Source organism: Malania oleifera, chromosome 6, assembly GCF_029873635.1.
Source record: "Malania oleifera isolate guangnan ecotype guangnan chromosome 6, ASM2987363v1, whole genome shotgun sequence".
In the NCBI taxonomy this organism is placed as follows: domain Eukaryota; kingdom Viridiplantae; phylum Streptophyta; class Magnoliopsida; order Santalales; family Ximeniaceae; genus Malania; species Malania oleifera.
Window position 1 is genome coordinate 81,123,388 of NC_080422.1, and position 17,690 is coordinate 81,141,077.

At 34.9% G+C, this 17,690-nt stretch overlaps 1 protein-coding gene across 1 annotated transcript in view; it reads left to right on the forward strand.

Moving 5' to 3' along the window:
* The window catches only part of LOC131157525 (THO complex subunit 6), a 43,576-nt gene extending 29,758 nt beyond the window's left edge, over positions 1-13,818 (forward strand). The window contains exons 6-13 of the mRNA XM_058111750.1: positions 3,500-3,560; positions 4,123-4,176; positions 4,316-4,396; positions 5,553-5,592; positions 5,762-5,874; positions 11,559-11,669; positions 12,158-12,274; positions 13,509-13,818. Of these exons, the coding sequence (XP_057967733.1) occupies positions 3,500-3,560; positions 4,123-4,176; positions 4,316-4,396; positions 5,553-5,592; positions 5,762-5,874; positions 11,559-11,669; positions 12,158-12,274; positions 13,509-13,598 (667 nt within the window). The 3' untranslated portion in view covers positions 13,599-13,818. The remainder of the gene's footprint in view (positions 1-3,499; positions 3,561-4,122; positions 4,177-4,315; positions 4,397-5,552; positions 5,593-5,761; positions 5,875-11,558; positions 11,670-12,157; positions 12,275-13,508) is intronic.
* The last annotated feature ends 3,872 nt before the right edge of the window (positions 13,819-17,690 follow it).

Here is a 17,690-nt window from a genome sequence, read left to right on the forward strand (position 1 = left end):
TAGAGCCTAGAGGGTTTTCGGTCTCTAGCTGGGTGCAACTCTGTCTTAGTGTCACAATCCCACATTGTACTAGGGAGATCTTGTGCTTATAAGGTTGGTTTAAACTCCAACTATGTGAGCTACCTTTTATGGGACAAAACCGTAATGCCAGTGGGCCAAAGTGGACAATACCTCATTGGAGTTGTGCTGAGACTATTACACTTGGACTTTTTCTTATCTAGGTCTTCCTTTAGAGGTTAATATTTTGTCGGTTGCTTTCTGGGATCCAGTTGTTGACAGTAGATGGCTGGAAAAGTGCTTATCCATTGTTAGGGGGTATAGAATTACTCTTATTAGCATTGCCCTTTCTAATATTTCCATTTAGTTATTTTTACTTCTTTTAAGATTTCCCATGAGGGTTGCAGGGATTTAGAAACTGTGAGAAATTTCCTTTGGTTTGGTTTTGGGCAAGATAAGAGGGATCACCTTGTGAGCTTGGATGTGGTTAGGAGACCCAAATCTGAGGGGGGAACTCGCGCTTGGTAATGCGGAATCTAAAAACATATCCTTAGTTGGAAAATGGTTATAGAAGTTCCCCTTAGAGGCCAATTCCTTGTGGCACAAGGTTATTAGAAGTATTGAATTCATCAGAATGGGTGGGGCACAAATGGATGTGGCAATGTTTCCCACACAAGCCCCTGGAAGCTTGTTTCTAAGGTAGCTTGTCTTTTCTTTCCTTTTACTCACTTTGGTAATGGTAATAGAATGTGTCCAGGAGGACATTTGGATGGGAGAGACTCTGTTGGAACTGTTGTGCCTTGCTTCTTAGACTTTCTGCTGTTTATAATGCTCCAATTTTAGCTTTTTTCTTTCTAGAGCAGGGCTGTCTTTCATATAACTTCCAATTTCTTTTGGTTCCGACCACCACCTGTTGCCCGGGGGGAGGGGGGTGCCCAAATTTGGACTGGGGACTCCACAGGGTCTTTCTCTTCTAAGGGGGCATTTGATAAAATTTAGCAATTAGCATTGAATGCTGAATGCAATTCTGTATCTGTGAACCAGGTTCTAAATATAATTGGAAGTTTGGAACTAGTTTCTGAATCTGAATGCTGAATTATTTTAGTTGTTTGGTAATTAACCTCTGAATAAATGTATTTTTCTAGTTTAATCCTTTAAACTATCAAGGGAAAACCTGTTTGTTAAAATTAATAAACATTTTCTGAGATCAATATAATGTGTCTCAAATTTAAAACATAAAACAGTAATTGAAAATATTTTCTAATGTAAGTACTTTAAAACATAAAATATTATTTATTGAAACATAATAAGAAATTATTTTTTTCAACTTAACACTTCAACTAAATACTTGCTTTTTCTCCATTTTTTCCACCTTTCTTCTGCAAAAATCTCGGTTTTATAATTTCCATCAATGGATCTAACATTTCGATCCTCTATATATACAAAGAAAAATCTTCGTAAATCCCCACAAAGGAAGTGGAAGGGTTAAAAATCAATTGCATTCATTGTCTCTTTCTACTGTGGGCTTGGATTTACCGAAAGAGTCGAGTTCATTTTAATATGCAAAAAAATATGTGAGCCTTTCCAAAATTGAAAGCCACACCAGTCGGAGATAATTCAAGCAAGATGGGTCTTCCCAAATCATATTTTGAGATCTTGTGTAGCAGTAGATAAACCAAAGCATAACTAGCAAAAAAATAAATAAATAAAGGAAAACCAGAACATAATTGAAAAGGAAGAAGGAGAAGAGGGGAGAGAACATGCCAGTGTCGAAGGAGCAAGGAGAATGTCGAAAGAAGAGAGACAACACTGGAGGTGTCCATTTAGCAATGGAGAGACCGAAGAGGTGAGAGCTTGGAGAGATAGGACATGATTTGTTTGGGTGATCGTGTGAGGAGAGCCGAAATTGTGTAATTTGTGTTATTTTTTAGGAGTAAAAAAGCCAAAAAAAAGCTTCTGATTTTTTCTCTTCCCGAATTAGCACCGGGGAGTTTGCTGATTCTCCTAGAGGCAATCCAGAGTTGTTTCAGAGGCTAACCAAACAATACTAGTTCGCTGAATTTTGGACCGTTAAGAACCCAACGTCTATTTAGAGGCCATTAAGGGCAAAGAGATGACCCCTAAATCTTTCTCAACTCATATTCTAAAACCTTCAACCCCTACCCCTTTCCCTTTGAATAATGCTGTTTGGAAAGCAAAGATTCCTTTTATGATTCAGGCATTTATCTGACTCTAGTCCACAACATGATACATACAAATGACTTGCTTGAGATAAGTAGACCTTATAAGGTGATTGATATAGATGTTTGTATGCTATGCTGCAAATCAAATGACACTCACGCTCACCTTCAAATCCACACAAATCCATGCTAAGTAGACTCTATTGAATTGTGTTGACTTTTGTTCAAATGATCAAATCTACACAAATCCATATCCAAGGCCTGAAACCTGTTCTCCCACACACAACCTTAGTTTATTTGTAGTAAGCTTATGTATATTAGGGGGTGGGTTTGTTATATGTGTGTTTTAGGAGTCTCTTGTAATATCATGCATCTTTAGGGATTTATCTGTAATTTCTTGTGATTTAGGCTTTCTTATTAGTAGGTTGTGAAAGCCATGTGGAAGTTAGTTTTTGTAAATTAGTAACTGAAGTCAAGGTGTGTTTGTTTGCCCCCCATTGTATCTCCTTTTTTTTTTTTTTTAGTTTTTTTTTCCTTCTTCCTTTTTTAATCTAATATGAAAAGAAGGTGATTTCATCAGAAAGGGAAGAATATATCATAAGGAGAATAAGTTTTCCTCTTATCCAAAAAAAGGAAAGAAAAGAAAAGAGAAAAAATACAAATCAAACTAACAATGCTTGCCAATCCCTCTGAATATCTGAAAAACTCACTCCTTCAAACCAACCAGCGGCAAAACACCAAAGCATGGCGAAATAATGCATCATATACCATAACAAAGAACTTTCCCTCCCTTGTATCTCCCTTCTTCCTCCTCTCTGTTTCTTCTTCTTCATCATCATCAGAATGTCTCCTTTTTTATGCTCAGATTACTTTTAAATCCATGATTATTTTTAGTTCTTTCAATTTTTTTCTCCCCATAGCACAAAGGTTTTGATATTCTGCATTTTAAATACTAAATTGTATCACTTTGGTTGAAGTTTGATGAGATGTTAAGAGGGGAAGGTCTAAATGCTGCATGAATGTGGGTGAAGCTTTGTAGGATTTTTTTTTCCTTGTTTTCTGTTGGTATTATTTTCTTGATGCTTAAATTGTGCTCAGAATTGTCTTTTGTTTGTCCACTTTTTGGCAGAGCTTGCCATCTTTTTCTTCGTTTTTTTTTTTTGGATAAAAGAGCCATTCTACAAGTTAATTTCTCTGTTCTTTCTTTATCTCTGGTTGTTCCCTTACTTGAGTATTTTTCTGTTCCTGCCATGCCAACTTTTTATTTTCTTAGGCCAGAAACACCCACTTAGATTCATTGCGTGTTTTTTTTTGTCCCTCAGAGGTCCTTGGGGTGCTCTATCTCCAATCCCTGAAAACAATGCCATTGCTGTTGACACTCAGGTTTGCAATCAACTGTACTTTCTGTACAACATAGCATTTCTCACTTTATAGTTTATATACAGCTAGATGCTTTTTTTTTTTTTTTTTTTTCCCTTTTTTTTGAAATGTGTAATATTGGTAGTCTGATTTATATTTCCCTGTAAATACATGGAAAATTTATGTTCTTCCCAATACCTAAGTTTGATGGACATGGTTTTAGCCATGCTTGTACAAATGCATCAATTATCAAGTATTTGCCAACAAAATTGTGTGTGTGTGTGTGTGTTTGTATGTGGTGTATTGTCTTTCTATCTTCTTGTCTTACATGATTCCTCCACCCACTTCGCTACCATTGTGCTGGGTTAGATAATCAAGGAAGGTAAAAAATGAAGTTTATATCTGTGCCTATTAATAGTATCTTTGATCAGTTTTCTTATGTTAGCTTGTGCACATTTCTTGCATGACTGGAGTTGGTTTCCTGGCATTAATCATAATACTAACTGAAGCTACTTTTACACATTATTATATATATATATTTTCTGCTTAATAATGATATTATGTTGTTTCTTTTCTTCTACAACAGGGAGGATCCATTTTTGCAGCTGCTGGTGATTGTTGTGCATATTGCTGGGATCTGGTATGTATCTGTTCAAGGTGAACATGGCATTCATGGCCTGGCCAAAAGAAAATATATAGTTCAAGGTGTTGATGCTCAAGTGATGGCATATATGGTTTGCTGTACCTTTGCCAACATGATCTGAATAATAAATTTTCAGGAAAAAGGTGAAATCAAGATGGTTTTCAGGGGGCACTCAGACTACTTACATTGCATTGTTGCCCGTAGTTCATGCAATCAGGTCGAGGTCCTCCTGCCTATTGTTGTTTATCTTGACAATTGTTCTTGCAGTTTGTTGCTTAACTAGTTTTTAACCCTATCAAGTAATGCAAACCTCATTCAAAATTAATTTTATTTTACATTATTGTTATAGTTTGATTGTTTTAACTTATAAAAATGATTTGATCGTCCCAAAATTGTGAGAAAAATTCAAGGGAATGGAACAACCACAAGGACCATACAAAAAGAAGGGGGGGGGGGGGGGGCGGGAATTAACAGGGCTAGGAAATAAAAAAATGATTAAAATGAAAAAAATGCACACAAATTTACATTTTTAACAGGCAAAAAGAATTTCTTTCAACAAAACTCTTCAATGGACAATGCAAACAACTTGTGAGTGAATCCCAAGCATAACAGCTGCTGTTTTAGAATAATGAATTACCCATTGTCTTTTGTTTTGTATTTATTGTGTTGGTTCTGCTGTTTTAGGAGAAGAATTACCCACTGTTTTTACCTAGTGGAAACTTCTGCCCACAAACAAATTTGCTCTTCTTGTTATATTGTAGATTGTAGAAAGTATGATCCTTTATTGGGTTATACTTAAACAAAAGATGCTACCAATCTGATGTCGAATTTTGATTCTGACAATTTTTAAGTGGCAACATGCTGGTAAATCTGATTAATTATTATGCTGTCCATATGCTTTATCATTGAGGATTGCAAACATTTTCTTATCTTTGCAAACAATAAGATTCATTATTTGGAATTGCCATCGATGTGAATAAATTTCTCATCTTTGAGATCAACTAAAATGTAGTTTTTATAGCCAACGCTTGGCCCTGGTAATGAAAGCAGGAGAGAAGAAGGTGCCAAGAGATGGAGAAGAGAGACACCGGGGGAAACTCAAACCATTCCTAAAGTCCATAACAATCTGCTTATTGCCATTACATAAGCACTACATATAAAGAAAAATCCCAATTTAAATAGGAAACATAAACCCTAATAATCACAAATGCTAACCCTCTGCAGCCTATTCAAGTGATGCTGAATCAATTTTCATAGAGAAGCCCCATCATGCAGTCGTTATCATAGTGCCTCGAGTATTTTAGTTTCAATTTATGTTCCTAATAGATCTTTTCTGTGATTTCTGTGAGTATATTTGTCTTTTTTGTGTACAGATCATAACTGGTGCAGAGGATGGTACTGCACGAATATGGGGTAAAACTCGCCCTTGTAGTTTTAAATATTTGAGGCAATACTAGACAAGATGATTGCATGTTTTTATTTTTTATTTTTTTCCTCATATATTAGTACAATTCTTTAACTAGCACATATTTTTCCTTATAATTTTTCTATACTTTAATAACTATTTAATGGTGTTACCTAGATTGCAGAAGTGGAAAATGTGTTCAAGTGATTGATCCAGAGGAGGACTTGAAGTTGAAAGAATTCTTCCCATGTGTTAGTTGTGTTGCTCTTGATGCAAGTGAGAGCTGGTTGGTAAGAGTTCATGTTGAGATGTATATTATTTTGTAATTGGCTGCTTCTCTTTATTATTTAATGTTTAAAAGTTCCAACAACTATAACTTTTTATAACTGTATAAAATGCATTCCTTACTTTTTTTCTGACCTACACATTTTAACACACAACAATGTTAGGTCATGGGGCACTTGTTAAGATTACTATTTTAAGAAATATTCTTCATTAAGTGCAGCCCAAACCATCATATTCAAGGTTAACAATCACATTAAATGCAAAAATATTTCCTAAATAGGTTCTTCAACAATTGCCCTTGGGGCACTCATTGGTAGAATTTTGATCTGTTGTCATTTGTGTCGAAATACTAAGGACGTGCATATAATATTTATAACTGCTAATTTTCTCTTTCAGTTGCATATAGAAAATATTTGTGGACTCAAAATGCTCCATAATGGTGTGATTGCATTGTTTGGTACTTGTTGAATAATTGGGTAAAATGGAAGACCTAACTCAATGATTGGTCTCCCTCTATTTATAATATATGTCAAGTAAATACGAATGACCATATTACCCTGACTAACTCTCACTCATTAGCATAACTCTAACACACTAGTAATGCTAGAAAACTAAAATAACCATTAACACTCCCCCCCCAAGCTAGAGCATTATCATATGCTCCTAGCTTGTTACAATTGAATTTAACATGGGCATCCCCCAAAGCTTTAGTAAACAAGTCAGCAAGCTGCATATCGGACTTCACATAAGTGGTTGTGATGAGCTTTTGCACAAGCTTCTCCCAAACAAAGTTGCAATCAACTTCAATGTGTTTTGTCCGCTCGTGGAAGACCAAGTTGGTGGCAATATGAATACCAACTTAATTATCACACATCAATTCCATAGACTGAGAATGTGGAAACCCCAGCTCGTCAAACATGTTTTTCTCCAAACAAGCTCACATGTAGTGTGAGTTGTGACCCTATACTTTGACTCAGCACTTGGCCTAGTCACTACAGTTTGTTTATTACTCTTTCAAGAAACCAAATTACCACCAACAAAGATATAATATCCGATTGTGATCTTCTATTGGAAGGTGAGTGGGCTTAATCTATATCTATATATCCTTGAATATGAGTGTGACCGCAATCTTGACCTAAGGGACCTCTCCTAAGTGCACCTTTGAGATATCTCAAGATGCAAATAATTGCACCACAGTGACTTATTCTCGGAGAATCAAGAAACTGACTCAAAACACTTATTGCAAAAGATATGTTCGGTCAAGTGACTATGAGATAATTGAACTTTCCAACAAGTCTCCAACACTGTCTTAGGTTAGGCAACAAATCACCCATATTCGACACTAACTTACTGTTGGGACCCATGGGTGTATCAACAGGTTTGGATTCCAACAACTCAATCTCATCTAAAAGATTAAAAAACATACTTCCTCTGTGACAAGACGGTACCTATGTGAGATATTGATACTTCTGTACTGATGAAGTACTTCAATGGTCCTAAGTCTTTGATCCAAAACTTTGTAGGAAAAGCTTTAGGTCTTGGATGCCTTGACCATTGTCACTAGTGATCACAATGTCATCCACATACACAATAAGCAAAATCCTACTAGATGAAGTATGATGATAAAATACAGAGTGATCTACTGCACAGTGTTGGAGGCCAAATTTATGTACTACATTGAATCGGCCAAACCATGCTCTAGGAGGTTGTTTTAATCCATATAATGATTTCTTAATTCGACACATTGAGCCTGACTCCCACTGATCAATAAACCAAGTGGCTGCACCCTATAGACTTCCTCCTGAAGATCACCATGTAGGAAAGCATTCTTTACATCTAATTGAAGTAGAGGTCAATGAAAAATAGTGGTTAGTGAGATGAATAAACGTATTGAAGCAAGTTTGGCGATTAGAGAGAATGTGTCTGAATATTGAATAATCCAAACTGTACACTTGAATATATCCCTTAGAACAAGGTCGGCCTTCAAACAAGCCACAAAACCATAAGGATTGACTTTCACATTGTACACCTAGTGACAACCAACTACATACTTGTTAGGAGGAAGAGAATCCCAGGTAACATTATCATGTAACACACAGATCTCTTCATCCATTGCAGTCCTCCACCCAGACTAGGATAGGGCTTCAAAATAGATTTTGGAAGAGCAATAGAAGATAGAGTACTAAGAAAATAGTAATATGAGGGTGACAAAAAGTCATAACAAACAAAATTAGAGATTGGATGTTGGGTACAAGTGCATTGACCTTTCTAAACAGCTATAAAAGGATCAACTTCATGGGAAATAAGATCATCTGATGAGGCGTAAAAGTAGAATTTGGAGGAGGCTCTCCTCCTTTGAGTCATCGTGTGTATACCTCCAAATTGGGACAATACAAGTGGGGAGAAGGACTCAAATTGGATGAAGATGTGGGGGAATTGGGCACAAAGAATAGGTCAGGATCTGGAAGGCAAGGCAAATGAAGGGACTCATCGAGGTCAATAGAACTCAAGAAATCATAGTAGTATGGTGTAGACTCAAAAAAGGTGACATTAGCAGAGATTAAGAATCATTGTAAAGTAGTATATAACACTGATATCCCTTTTGAATATTGGAGTAACCCAAACAAATTTTGATAGTTTGAGGATCCAATTTATTCATTCTTGGAGTTAATTGATGAATAAAGGACACACAACTGAATATACGAGGAGGAAGGGAGAACAAAGGAGCCTAAGGGAAGATAACTGAATATAGGATTTTACCAGCAAGTGGAGAGGATGGCATTTTATTAATGAGGGAGCAAGTTGTGAGCACAACATCACTCCAAAAAAATTTGGGGACATTCATTTGATACAATAGGATATGAGTGACTTCGAGATGGGATTTTCTTAGAATTGGTCATATAGGTAGTGAATTGGGTACTAAAGTACTCCTTAGCATTAATTCTATGAAGTATCCTGACTAGTTCATCAAACAAAGTCTTTATTTGAGAACAAAAGGCACAAAAGATATTAAACAACTTAGAATGATCTTTCATTAAAAACAGCCAAGTCATCCTAAAGTAGTCATCAAAAAATGAAATAAAGAACCAAAACCCTAACTTTGACATGGCACGACTGGGGCTCGAAACGTTGGAATGGACTAGCATGAAAGGACTAACCAACTTGACTTGGGAAGCACAGGGAACATCATGATGTTTTCCCAATTGACAAGACTCACACTCAAGATTAGACATAGAACTCAGGGTAGGAACTTTTTTCAACTTGTTCAATTATGGATGACCAAGGTAACAATTGATTTGAAGTAGTCTAGCAGCAACTGTGCAGGCAATGAGAGGAGAGAGGTACTCAAAGTAGTAAAGCCGATAAGCTTCACGTGATGTGCCAATTATCTTCCTTGTCTTTATATCCTGAATAACCACATAATCAAGAAAGAAGGCAACAGAACAATTTAGTGACATTGTAAGCTTATTAATTGACATGAGATTGAAAGTGGATTTAAGAATGTGCAAAACAGAAGAAAGATAGATGAAGGGAGTAGGATTTACTATTTCTATCCTCTTAACTGTAGTAGTGGACCCATTAGCAAGTGTAAGTTGAGGTAGGTTTTTAGGATACTAGAAGACGGAAAGGAAGTTGGTTGCACATGTCATATGGTTAGTGGTAGCAAAGTTGATAACTCAAGGACTAGTGGGAGTGATACTAGATGACATGCAATGTATAGGACTACCTTTCTAGGCAAAAGATACAATGTGATAAGATGCTTGTTGAGACAATTGGTATTGTAGAAACCTCAATTACTCCTCCTCTGAGATAGTTACAGTATGTGGTTCACTCAAACAAGTGACTAACGAGGGATCCATACTTTTGGGATTTGCAAACTCCATCTCGAAACTCCCAAACTTAGACCAATGATAACAAGATTGATTGTTGGAACAATCAATACAACCACAAACAAAGTGACCCACCATGAATGAGTCACAATAAATCGGCACAAGGCTGCTACAGCACCTAGAAACTTAGACACAGCCCCAAGAAACCAACACACAGCACTACAACAATTGGAGCAACCACGAACAAGGTGACCCACCATGTATAAGTCACAATTAAACCAGCATAAAGCTTCCACAGCACCAAAAAACTCATACATAGTACCAAGAAACCAGCACTAAAGGTGGGCATGGTTCGGTTAACCAAACCATACCCCTTGAGCCATTAACTGAACCAAAGTTTTGGTTCACTAGAAAATGCAGACCGAAACTGAATTGTTTAAAACATTTCAGTTAACTGATTTTTAGATTAGTATCCAATGGTTAACCAAACCGAACCGTATTTAAAATTTTAAAGTCACTACAAATAATATTTTTTTCTTTCATAATATTAAACATGTAAATTTAAAATGTTCATCATTAAAATTAAGCGTCAATCCTAGTGTAATAATACTTTTTAAATTTAAATTATTAAAATGTTATATAAAATGATATATAATATATATATTTTTGTATATATTTATAGCATATCGGTTCAATTCAGTTTGGATAATTATGGTTATTGAATGGGCAGAATCGATAACAAAAAATATTTAAAATTCTGAACCAGAAAAATGGTTAACTGATTTTGGTTCGGTTGGTTTGGTTCTGCAGTTTTTCTTGCCCACCATTAACCAGCTCACAGCTCTAACAGTACCAAACAACCATTAACAGAGTGCTCCGAGTAAACAATCGAAAAAGTTGAATTTTTTTAACAAAATACATGATGAACAACTTGACATTATGATGTATGGAGGTATTTAGAACATTTTGGAAAAAAATGGGAGCAGAAATCTTGCTCAAAACTCTCTCACGTACCGGCTCGTGGAGTCAGCTGTCGGTTGGAGCTCTTTGGCTGTGAAATTTCACAAGGCAGCAGATTGGCAGGTTCTGAGGGCCCTCATTTTATTTTCCAAAAATATAAGGTGTTTCTTTGAGTTTCTGAAAGGGCAGAAGCATCCAGGATTTTTCTGGCAACTATAGTATTTTCCGGCAGCTCCTGGACTTTGCTTCTGGTCTTTGATTGTGTGGATTATCCTTTTGAGGTTTATAATTTGGTTTAGGGTTTGGTTTTTGTTTGAGCTTAGGGTTTAGGTTGGATCGTGCTCTGATAACATGTTGAATAATTGGGTAAAATGGAAGACCTAACACAATGATTGGTTTCTCCCTCTATTTGTAATATATGTCAAAGGACATTCCAATGAGCATATTACCCTCACTAACTTTCACTCATTAACATAACACTAACACACTAATAATGCTAGATAACTAAAATAACCATTAACAGTATTGATTGACATAATAGAAATGAATATGTATCAAGAGCTTTGCAGGTGTTAGGTACACACATGCTCACACATATGAGATGGCACTGCATCATTTTTCAGTTTGTACAATATTCCTCTATTTATATATGTATGTATTGCCTTCTTTTATTGTGAGATTAATTTTACTGCCAAAGTGGCACCTGGTACGTAACCAATGGTCATAATCAGGGTTGTCATTAAGGGAAGACCAAGATATATGATGTCAACTTAAACAGAAGCATGGTTAAGTGGAGGCCATAATAAATGCAGTTAACCTTTTTGAAGTTTTCAATGATAATTCTCCCACAATAGTTATCTGCCCTGTGGAGATTGATTGATTGATATTTGCTTTCATAGGCTTGTGGCAGTGGCCAGAGTTTAACAATCTGGAATCTTCCTGCTCGTGAATGCGTTACAAGGATCTCCACTAATGCTTCTACACAAGATGTATTATTTCATGGCAATCAGGTGAATTCTTTTTATATTTCTTTACCTACTCATGAAAATATTTTTTGCTGGTTTCTTTTGTTATTGAATTTATTTTATGAAAGCTGAGAATATGAACTTCTTGTTGTTGCCTCACTTCAATAGCTTTTTTGTTAAAATAGTGTACTTGTATTTCTAAACTACTGGTTACATCTGTGCAATTAAGACGTACCTAAAGGTCTTCGTTATTTTAGAGTAAACCAATTAACCAATCTATGGTGTTTGTGGGATGGCACTTTCTAAACTAATTGCTCGATTAATGGAATTTCTCTCATAAAATGACTCTGCATTGCACAATGTTGTGTAAAGTTGTTCTGGTTCATGACTGCGTTTCAACACACACCCCAGTTGCTTTGCACCTTTGCCTAATTTTGACCTTTTAATCCTAGTTGTCATTTTGAAAACATATTTCTTGCATTTTTAATATTGGCAGAATAGTCACAATTATATAATTTCATTTTTCATTTCAGATTTTGGCAGTGGGAGCGCAACCTCTACTCAGTCGTTTTGACATAAATGGCATGGTTCTCTCACAAATACAATGTGCTCCTCAGTCAGCATTTTCTGTTTCCTTGCATCAATCGGGTGTACGTACCTGAATAATTTTCCTTTTCTCTTACTTTGTGATTGCCTATTTATTATTAATTTTTTCCTGTTTTGGGAAGCTTTTGCTTACAATTAAATTGCCATTGATTTCATCTGTTTTTGCATATCAACAATTTTCTCCCTTTTGTCGTCACCTATACTGCCATTGCTGGCTTGGTAGGCTGATTCAAAAGATGGCATATTTCCAATATTGTTTTTACTCAATGTCATTTAATCATCTTAGAGAGGGCTGGATGCTAGGATTTGGATTTGGTACTTGAATCTTTATATTCCTGCTGATATGTATTAAACCCATGACTGAAACAAGTGCAACTTCAATCCACTGATTTTCAGACTGGACATATGGCCAGGAATTGTGCTAAATTCCAACTTTTCTTTGTCAAGTATCCTTATCAAATAAATAATTTGAATTCGCCAGCTCAAATCCTGAATTGCCCCTTGCCAACCCTAGCTATTCATGCATGTACATGTATCATACATCTTAGGTGAGATGCTAGCGGCTGCCATGTTCTGAATGCAAGCTTGTTCCGTTGTTTTTTATCTTTTTTCTGTAACAACTGAATGACACCCCTTACAACCTCATTGTCAATAGTAGGTTCTGTTAAGATCAGAAATAGCAAAACCCAAATGTTTAATTCTGTAATTGCTAATTAGCAGTTTCTCCCTTCTTGCTTGGCGAGCCCGTCCAACCATGGTTGTATGTCTTGGAAGTACCAGGCTAGAATCAGGTATGCATTAGAACAATCACTCCGATTATGCTGGAATGTCATCCGGAGTCCCCTCCCCTCTCCTCCCCACTCCACCAAGAAAATGGGTGGAGAGTGGTAAGAACTTATCCCAGAAGGCTGCTTGCAACGGTTATCTCGAGTTCGAAACCTGCTGCTTGCACCGCACATTTGGATTTACCTCCTACGTGTTGGCTGTGGGCACAGCTGGCGTAGGCGTGAGATTAGTTTGACGCGTAAGCTCAGGAAATCCAGCGTATCCAAAAGTAAAAAAAGGTGGGGGGGGGGGGGTAATGAAAAAAGCAGAGAGAGAGGGAGAACTAGCGTGGATGAACTTTTGTGTTTCCAAACATTGAATTTTGCATCAATCGCTATTCGTCTTGTGTTCCAATCTTAAATTTTAGTGATTGAACGTTGCTATTTGGTGGGGCTTGTTTTGACTAATGTTTAGAGGAATAACTTCTATATCGAATCCTATGCTTTTGTTCAGGTTACAGCAGTCGCAGGTTACGGAGGCCTTGTGGATGTGATCTCAGAGTTTGGAAGCCATTTGTGTACGTTTCGCTGCCAGTGCATGTGAGTAGGGTGACATGGATGTGTTGGTCGAAATGGTCTGCTTGAAAGAAAAAGTTGTGGCTTGTCAAATGCACCTGTTTGGATTGCATTGACCTGAATGGTGTCTAATGTAAAATGAAAGTGAAATGAAATGGGAAAATAACTCTTTACAAGGGTCTTTTGAAATGTCATGCATTTTGGAAGTGTTGCTCCCATTTATACATTTATTATTATTATTATTTGCATGATGGCGAATTGTGCTAAAGTTATTTTCTGGGTTTTTATGTTTGGTTTGCAGAATTTCTATCCTGAATTTCAATCCTTGGCTCTAATAGAAAATTCTAAGTCTACAAAAAAAAAAAAAAAAGATTATTTTCATGAAACAAATGGTAGTATAAATTTTTTTTTTTCAAGCCCATAGCGAGTAGACTTGAAATGATTATTTTCGAATTTCAATATAAGATCGTTGAAGTAACTTGATAATTATTATTTTTTCATGAGAAGAACTTCGTCCTAATTTAGTATTAAATTCTTATATAAATTTATTATATTTTATTTTATTCTTAAAAATAAGTATTTTATGAATTAAATGAATCCTGAAAAACAGTCGAGCAGGCTATAACACTTTTTTCTTTCTAATCTCCAACTATTAAGGAATATCAAATACATATAATATAGACTTTATGAAGCAGTTTGAGTTGTATGATCTGTGATGGATTATGAGGGTGAGGATCCAATTTAATTGAGTGGTGGATTTATAATTGGATAATTTATGACATATGAGAGATAACTTTCATCATTCCCGTCACAAATATACTTTCTTTTTTCAACTATTCAATGAAGAACTTATTTTGTAACATGATAATTTGAAGTTACTTTTAAAATTATAATTTGGTAAATTAAAAAATATTTAATAACCAATCATAAAGTAGAAATTATATTACCTAGTAACTATGAAAAATTGTAAAACATTTAATAACTAATCATAAAATTATAATTTAAAAAAAATTTAGATCATGAATTCAATACTTTTGTTTTGATCACCAATTGTGCATTTGAATTTGAGTTTGGTTGGGCTAATGAATATATGAAATTATTTATGGATTTGGACATTTACTGTTCATTGGTTGGTAAATATTGGTCTAAGAAAACCTGATAATTGGCAATTGAACCATTTATGGATAGATAAAAAAATTTTAAACTATATTCAACTAATTTAATGTAGTTAATTATAAATCAATTTAAGTAGATCAGATTTCGTTCAAATTAACTATTTTTTGTCCAGCCAATTCTATTTAAATACACCCTGCAAATTACCATCAAAAGCTTTTGCCCTTACTACCAAAAATTACAAGCAAGCTTGATGTGCATGCTGCAACTAGTTATCAATAAAATAAATTCGAGCTAATTTTTTGATAAGTATTTGTTCATATATTATTCCAAGTCATTCCTTTTTAATAAGTCATATTAAAATAAAAAAATTCAATGGTGAGTAAATTACAAAATTAAAATTTTAGAAATAGTTGTACAACTGCACATTTTTTTAAAAAAATTTCAAGATGAACAAATCAATAAATTTGCAACATTTTTGTCCATAAATATTCAAAACACCTTTGGTTGCCAAGTCTCGCCTCAATTTTAGACAGGAATGGAAAACAGTATGGTTACAAGAAAATATAGGGCTACAAGAAAGACTTCTCTTAGTTAAGGAAAGGTCTGTCAGGAATTGAATGAAACACTCAATAGATGAAGTGTATGAGATCATTCTTAGCTGTTAGCAGATGAAAGAAATGTACTTGTAAGTCGAGGAGGACAATTTGATTCTGAAACTGCAAAGATTATACGACATGTGCATCAAGAGCTAGGTTGGTTTGGGCATTTAATTAGAGATATGTGTTTGTTGTAATAAAATTGGTTGGAAAAAAAGAAAAAATAAAAGTGTGATTTTTTTTTTTGAATGATTTAAAAAAAAAAAGTGAAGTGAAGGGGGTTTTCTAAACATTTTGACAGAGTGGTTGTTTTGGATGCATTACATAAGTATTTATGCATTTTATGCATAGCCATGCATATATAAGCATTGTCCATGGGTCCCTACTCACATTCCAGTTGCCTGCAAAATCAATGCGTTAGAGTGACAGAGTCAGAAATATAACAAAGTTTGATTAGAATTCTAGAGTTCCAACATTGAGTAGAATAAGGTACTATCCCTGCATTCTTATAACACATGAGGGGACTTGAGCAAAGTCATGAGGAGATCAGTTAGTGTTGGCCTCATAAGGTTTAGAATCTTGTTTTGATAATAACAAAACAAAGAAACTTAACATATTTGGTTAAGTGAAGTTTCAAGATTCAAGAGTGTTGATAAAAGACCAAGGTCAAGTGTTTGAAAAGTCTATTGAAAGCTTATACTTAAAGTTAGAAGAACTTGATGAAGTATGTACTTAAGTCCATGAGCTATGAAGGAAGTCAAAGCAAATACATGAAGATATTGAAAGTAAAGTAAATACATGAAGATACTGAGAGCAAAGCAAATACATGAAGATTTAATGTTTAGAAAGTTATAGTCTTTTAAGAAGTCTCATATAAGTACTTCAAACGATTTCAATATGCATGCATGAAACTCTTAGGTTAATTACTTGGGCCTAGATACCTTTTAAAATACTTGGAAAATATTTTTATAAGGTCAAAAGTTATTTCAAAAAAGTTAAATTTATTTTTGGAATAAAAAGTACCAAAATAGAATTCTCCAAATTCCCTTCTTTTTTATATATTTGCGTTGATGTGCAATTTTCTCTATCAATGGTTTATTATCTTAAAGAGTGTTCAACATAAAAGTTGTGGGATTTTCTTTTAGATTTTTTTATACCAAGAACATCTAATTTGGAGTTATATAAAAAAAGTTATGATCGAAATACTGAAGGGTGGTTGAAGCTGACAGTAAATCAGGCGACTGCTCATATTTGATCACTCGACTGACAAACAGACAGAACCAAGTTAGGCAACTGACCCATCATACCCAAGTGACTGACCTCGTACTGTTTTCAAAAATACGCTGATTTAAAAGGCACGGGCGACTGACCTTTGGGTTCAGGCGACTGACCTTCGTAAATTTAAATTTAAGTTTAAAACAACGTGGGAAGGTTTTTAAAAGTGTTTACTTGGCCCCCAAACTTTGTTAAAACTTGGGGAATACTCAAAGAAACTTGGGAAATATGAAATACTACTTTTTATTTTTATAAATACATGTTAAACCTAAGAATCAAACACAACAACAAAGATCAAAATCAGCCATTAATCAATTTCTTTCTCAATCAAAGCATTCTTGCTAAATATTTTCTGAAAATTAGAGCTGAGTACTTGCTTATTTAAAAGCTCACTGTTCTTGTCCTTTACTTGAAAATTTCAATCTAAGAAATAACTGGTGATATACACTTGAACTTCATCTTTCTACACTGATATTTGATTGAAGTATATTGTGATATTCAAATTGTACTAATCAGTTCTTTTGAGAGTGTCATTGTACACAAAATTTTCTCTTGTTGTTTTTGACGATTTAAGGTTGATTGAATCGTTGGCTAACTGAGCGTGGGGTATCGCTTGGAGAGTAGGGTTCCATCCTAGTTGAGGGAGTGTGTAAAAGGTTTGCTCCGACCGGTTAAGGGAGTGGTATAATGAAATCCTTGGGTGGTTTACCTAAGGCGAGGACATAGGCAGGTATAGCCGAACCTCGTAAAATCTTGGTGTCTTTCTCTTCCCTAAATTTCTTTAATTTTCCGCATATATAAATTGTGTGGATGCTTACTTAATTGTTAGAAATTAATTTGTTATTAGGACTTACAGAAGCCTTAAAGGGAGTACATTGATTGATAAATATCAAAGTTTGCGGAAACCTTAAAGGAATACGTTGATTGATAAATATCAAAGTTCATTAAATTATTGATTAAATTCAAGTAACTTACTTGATATCAAAATTTGAATTTTGGAAGCTTGTTGAAATTTCTATTTTGTTTCATATTGTAAAATCAAGTTTACTGTAATAACCCGAATCCAGAAAATAAAAGAAAAATAAATAAAAGAAAAAGGGAAAATAAATAAAGAGAAGAGAAATTTAAAAAGG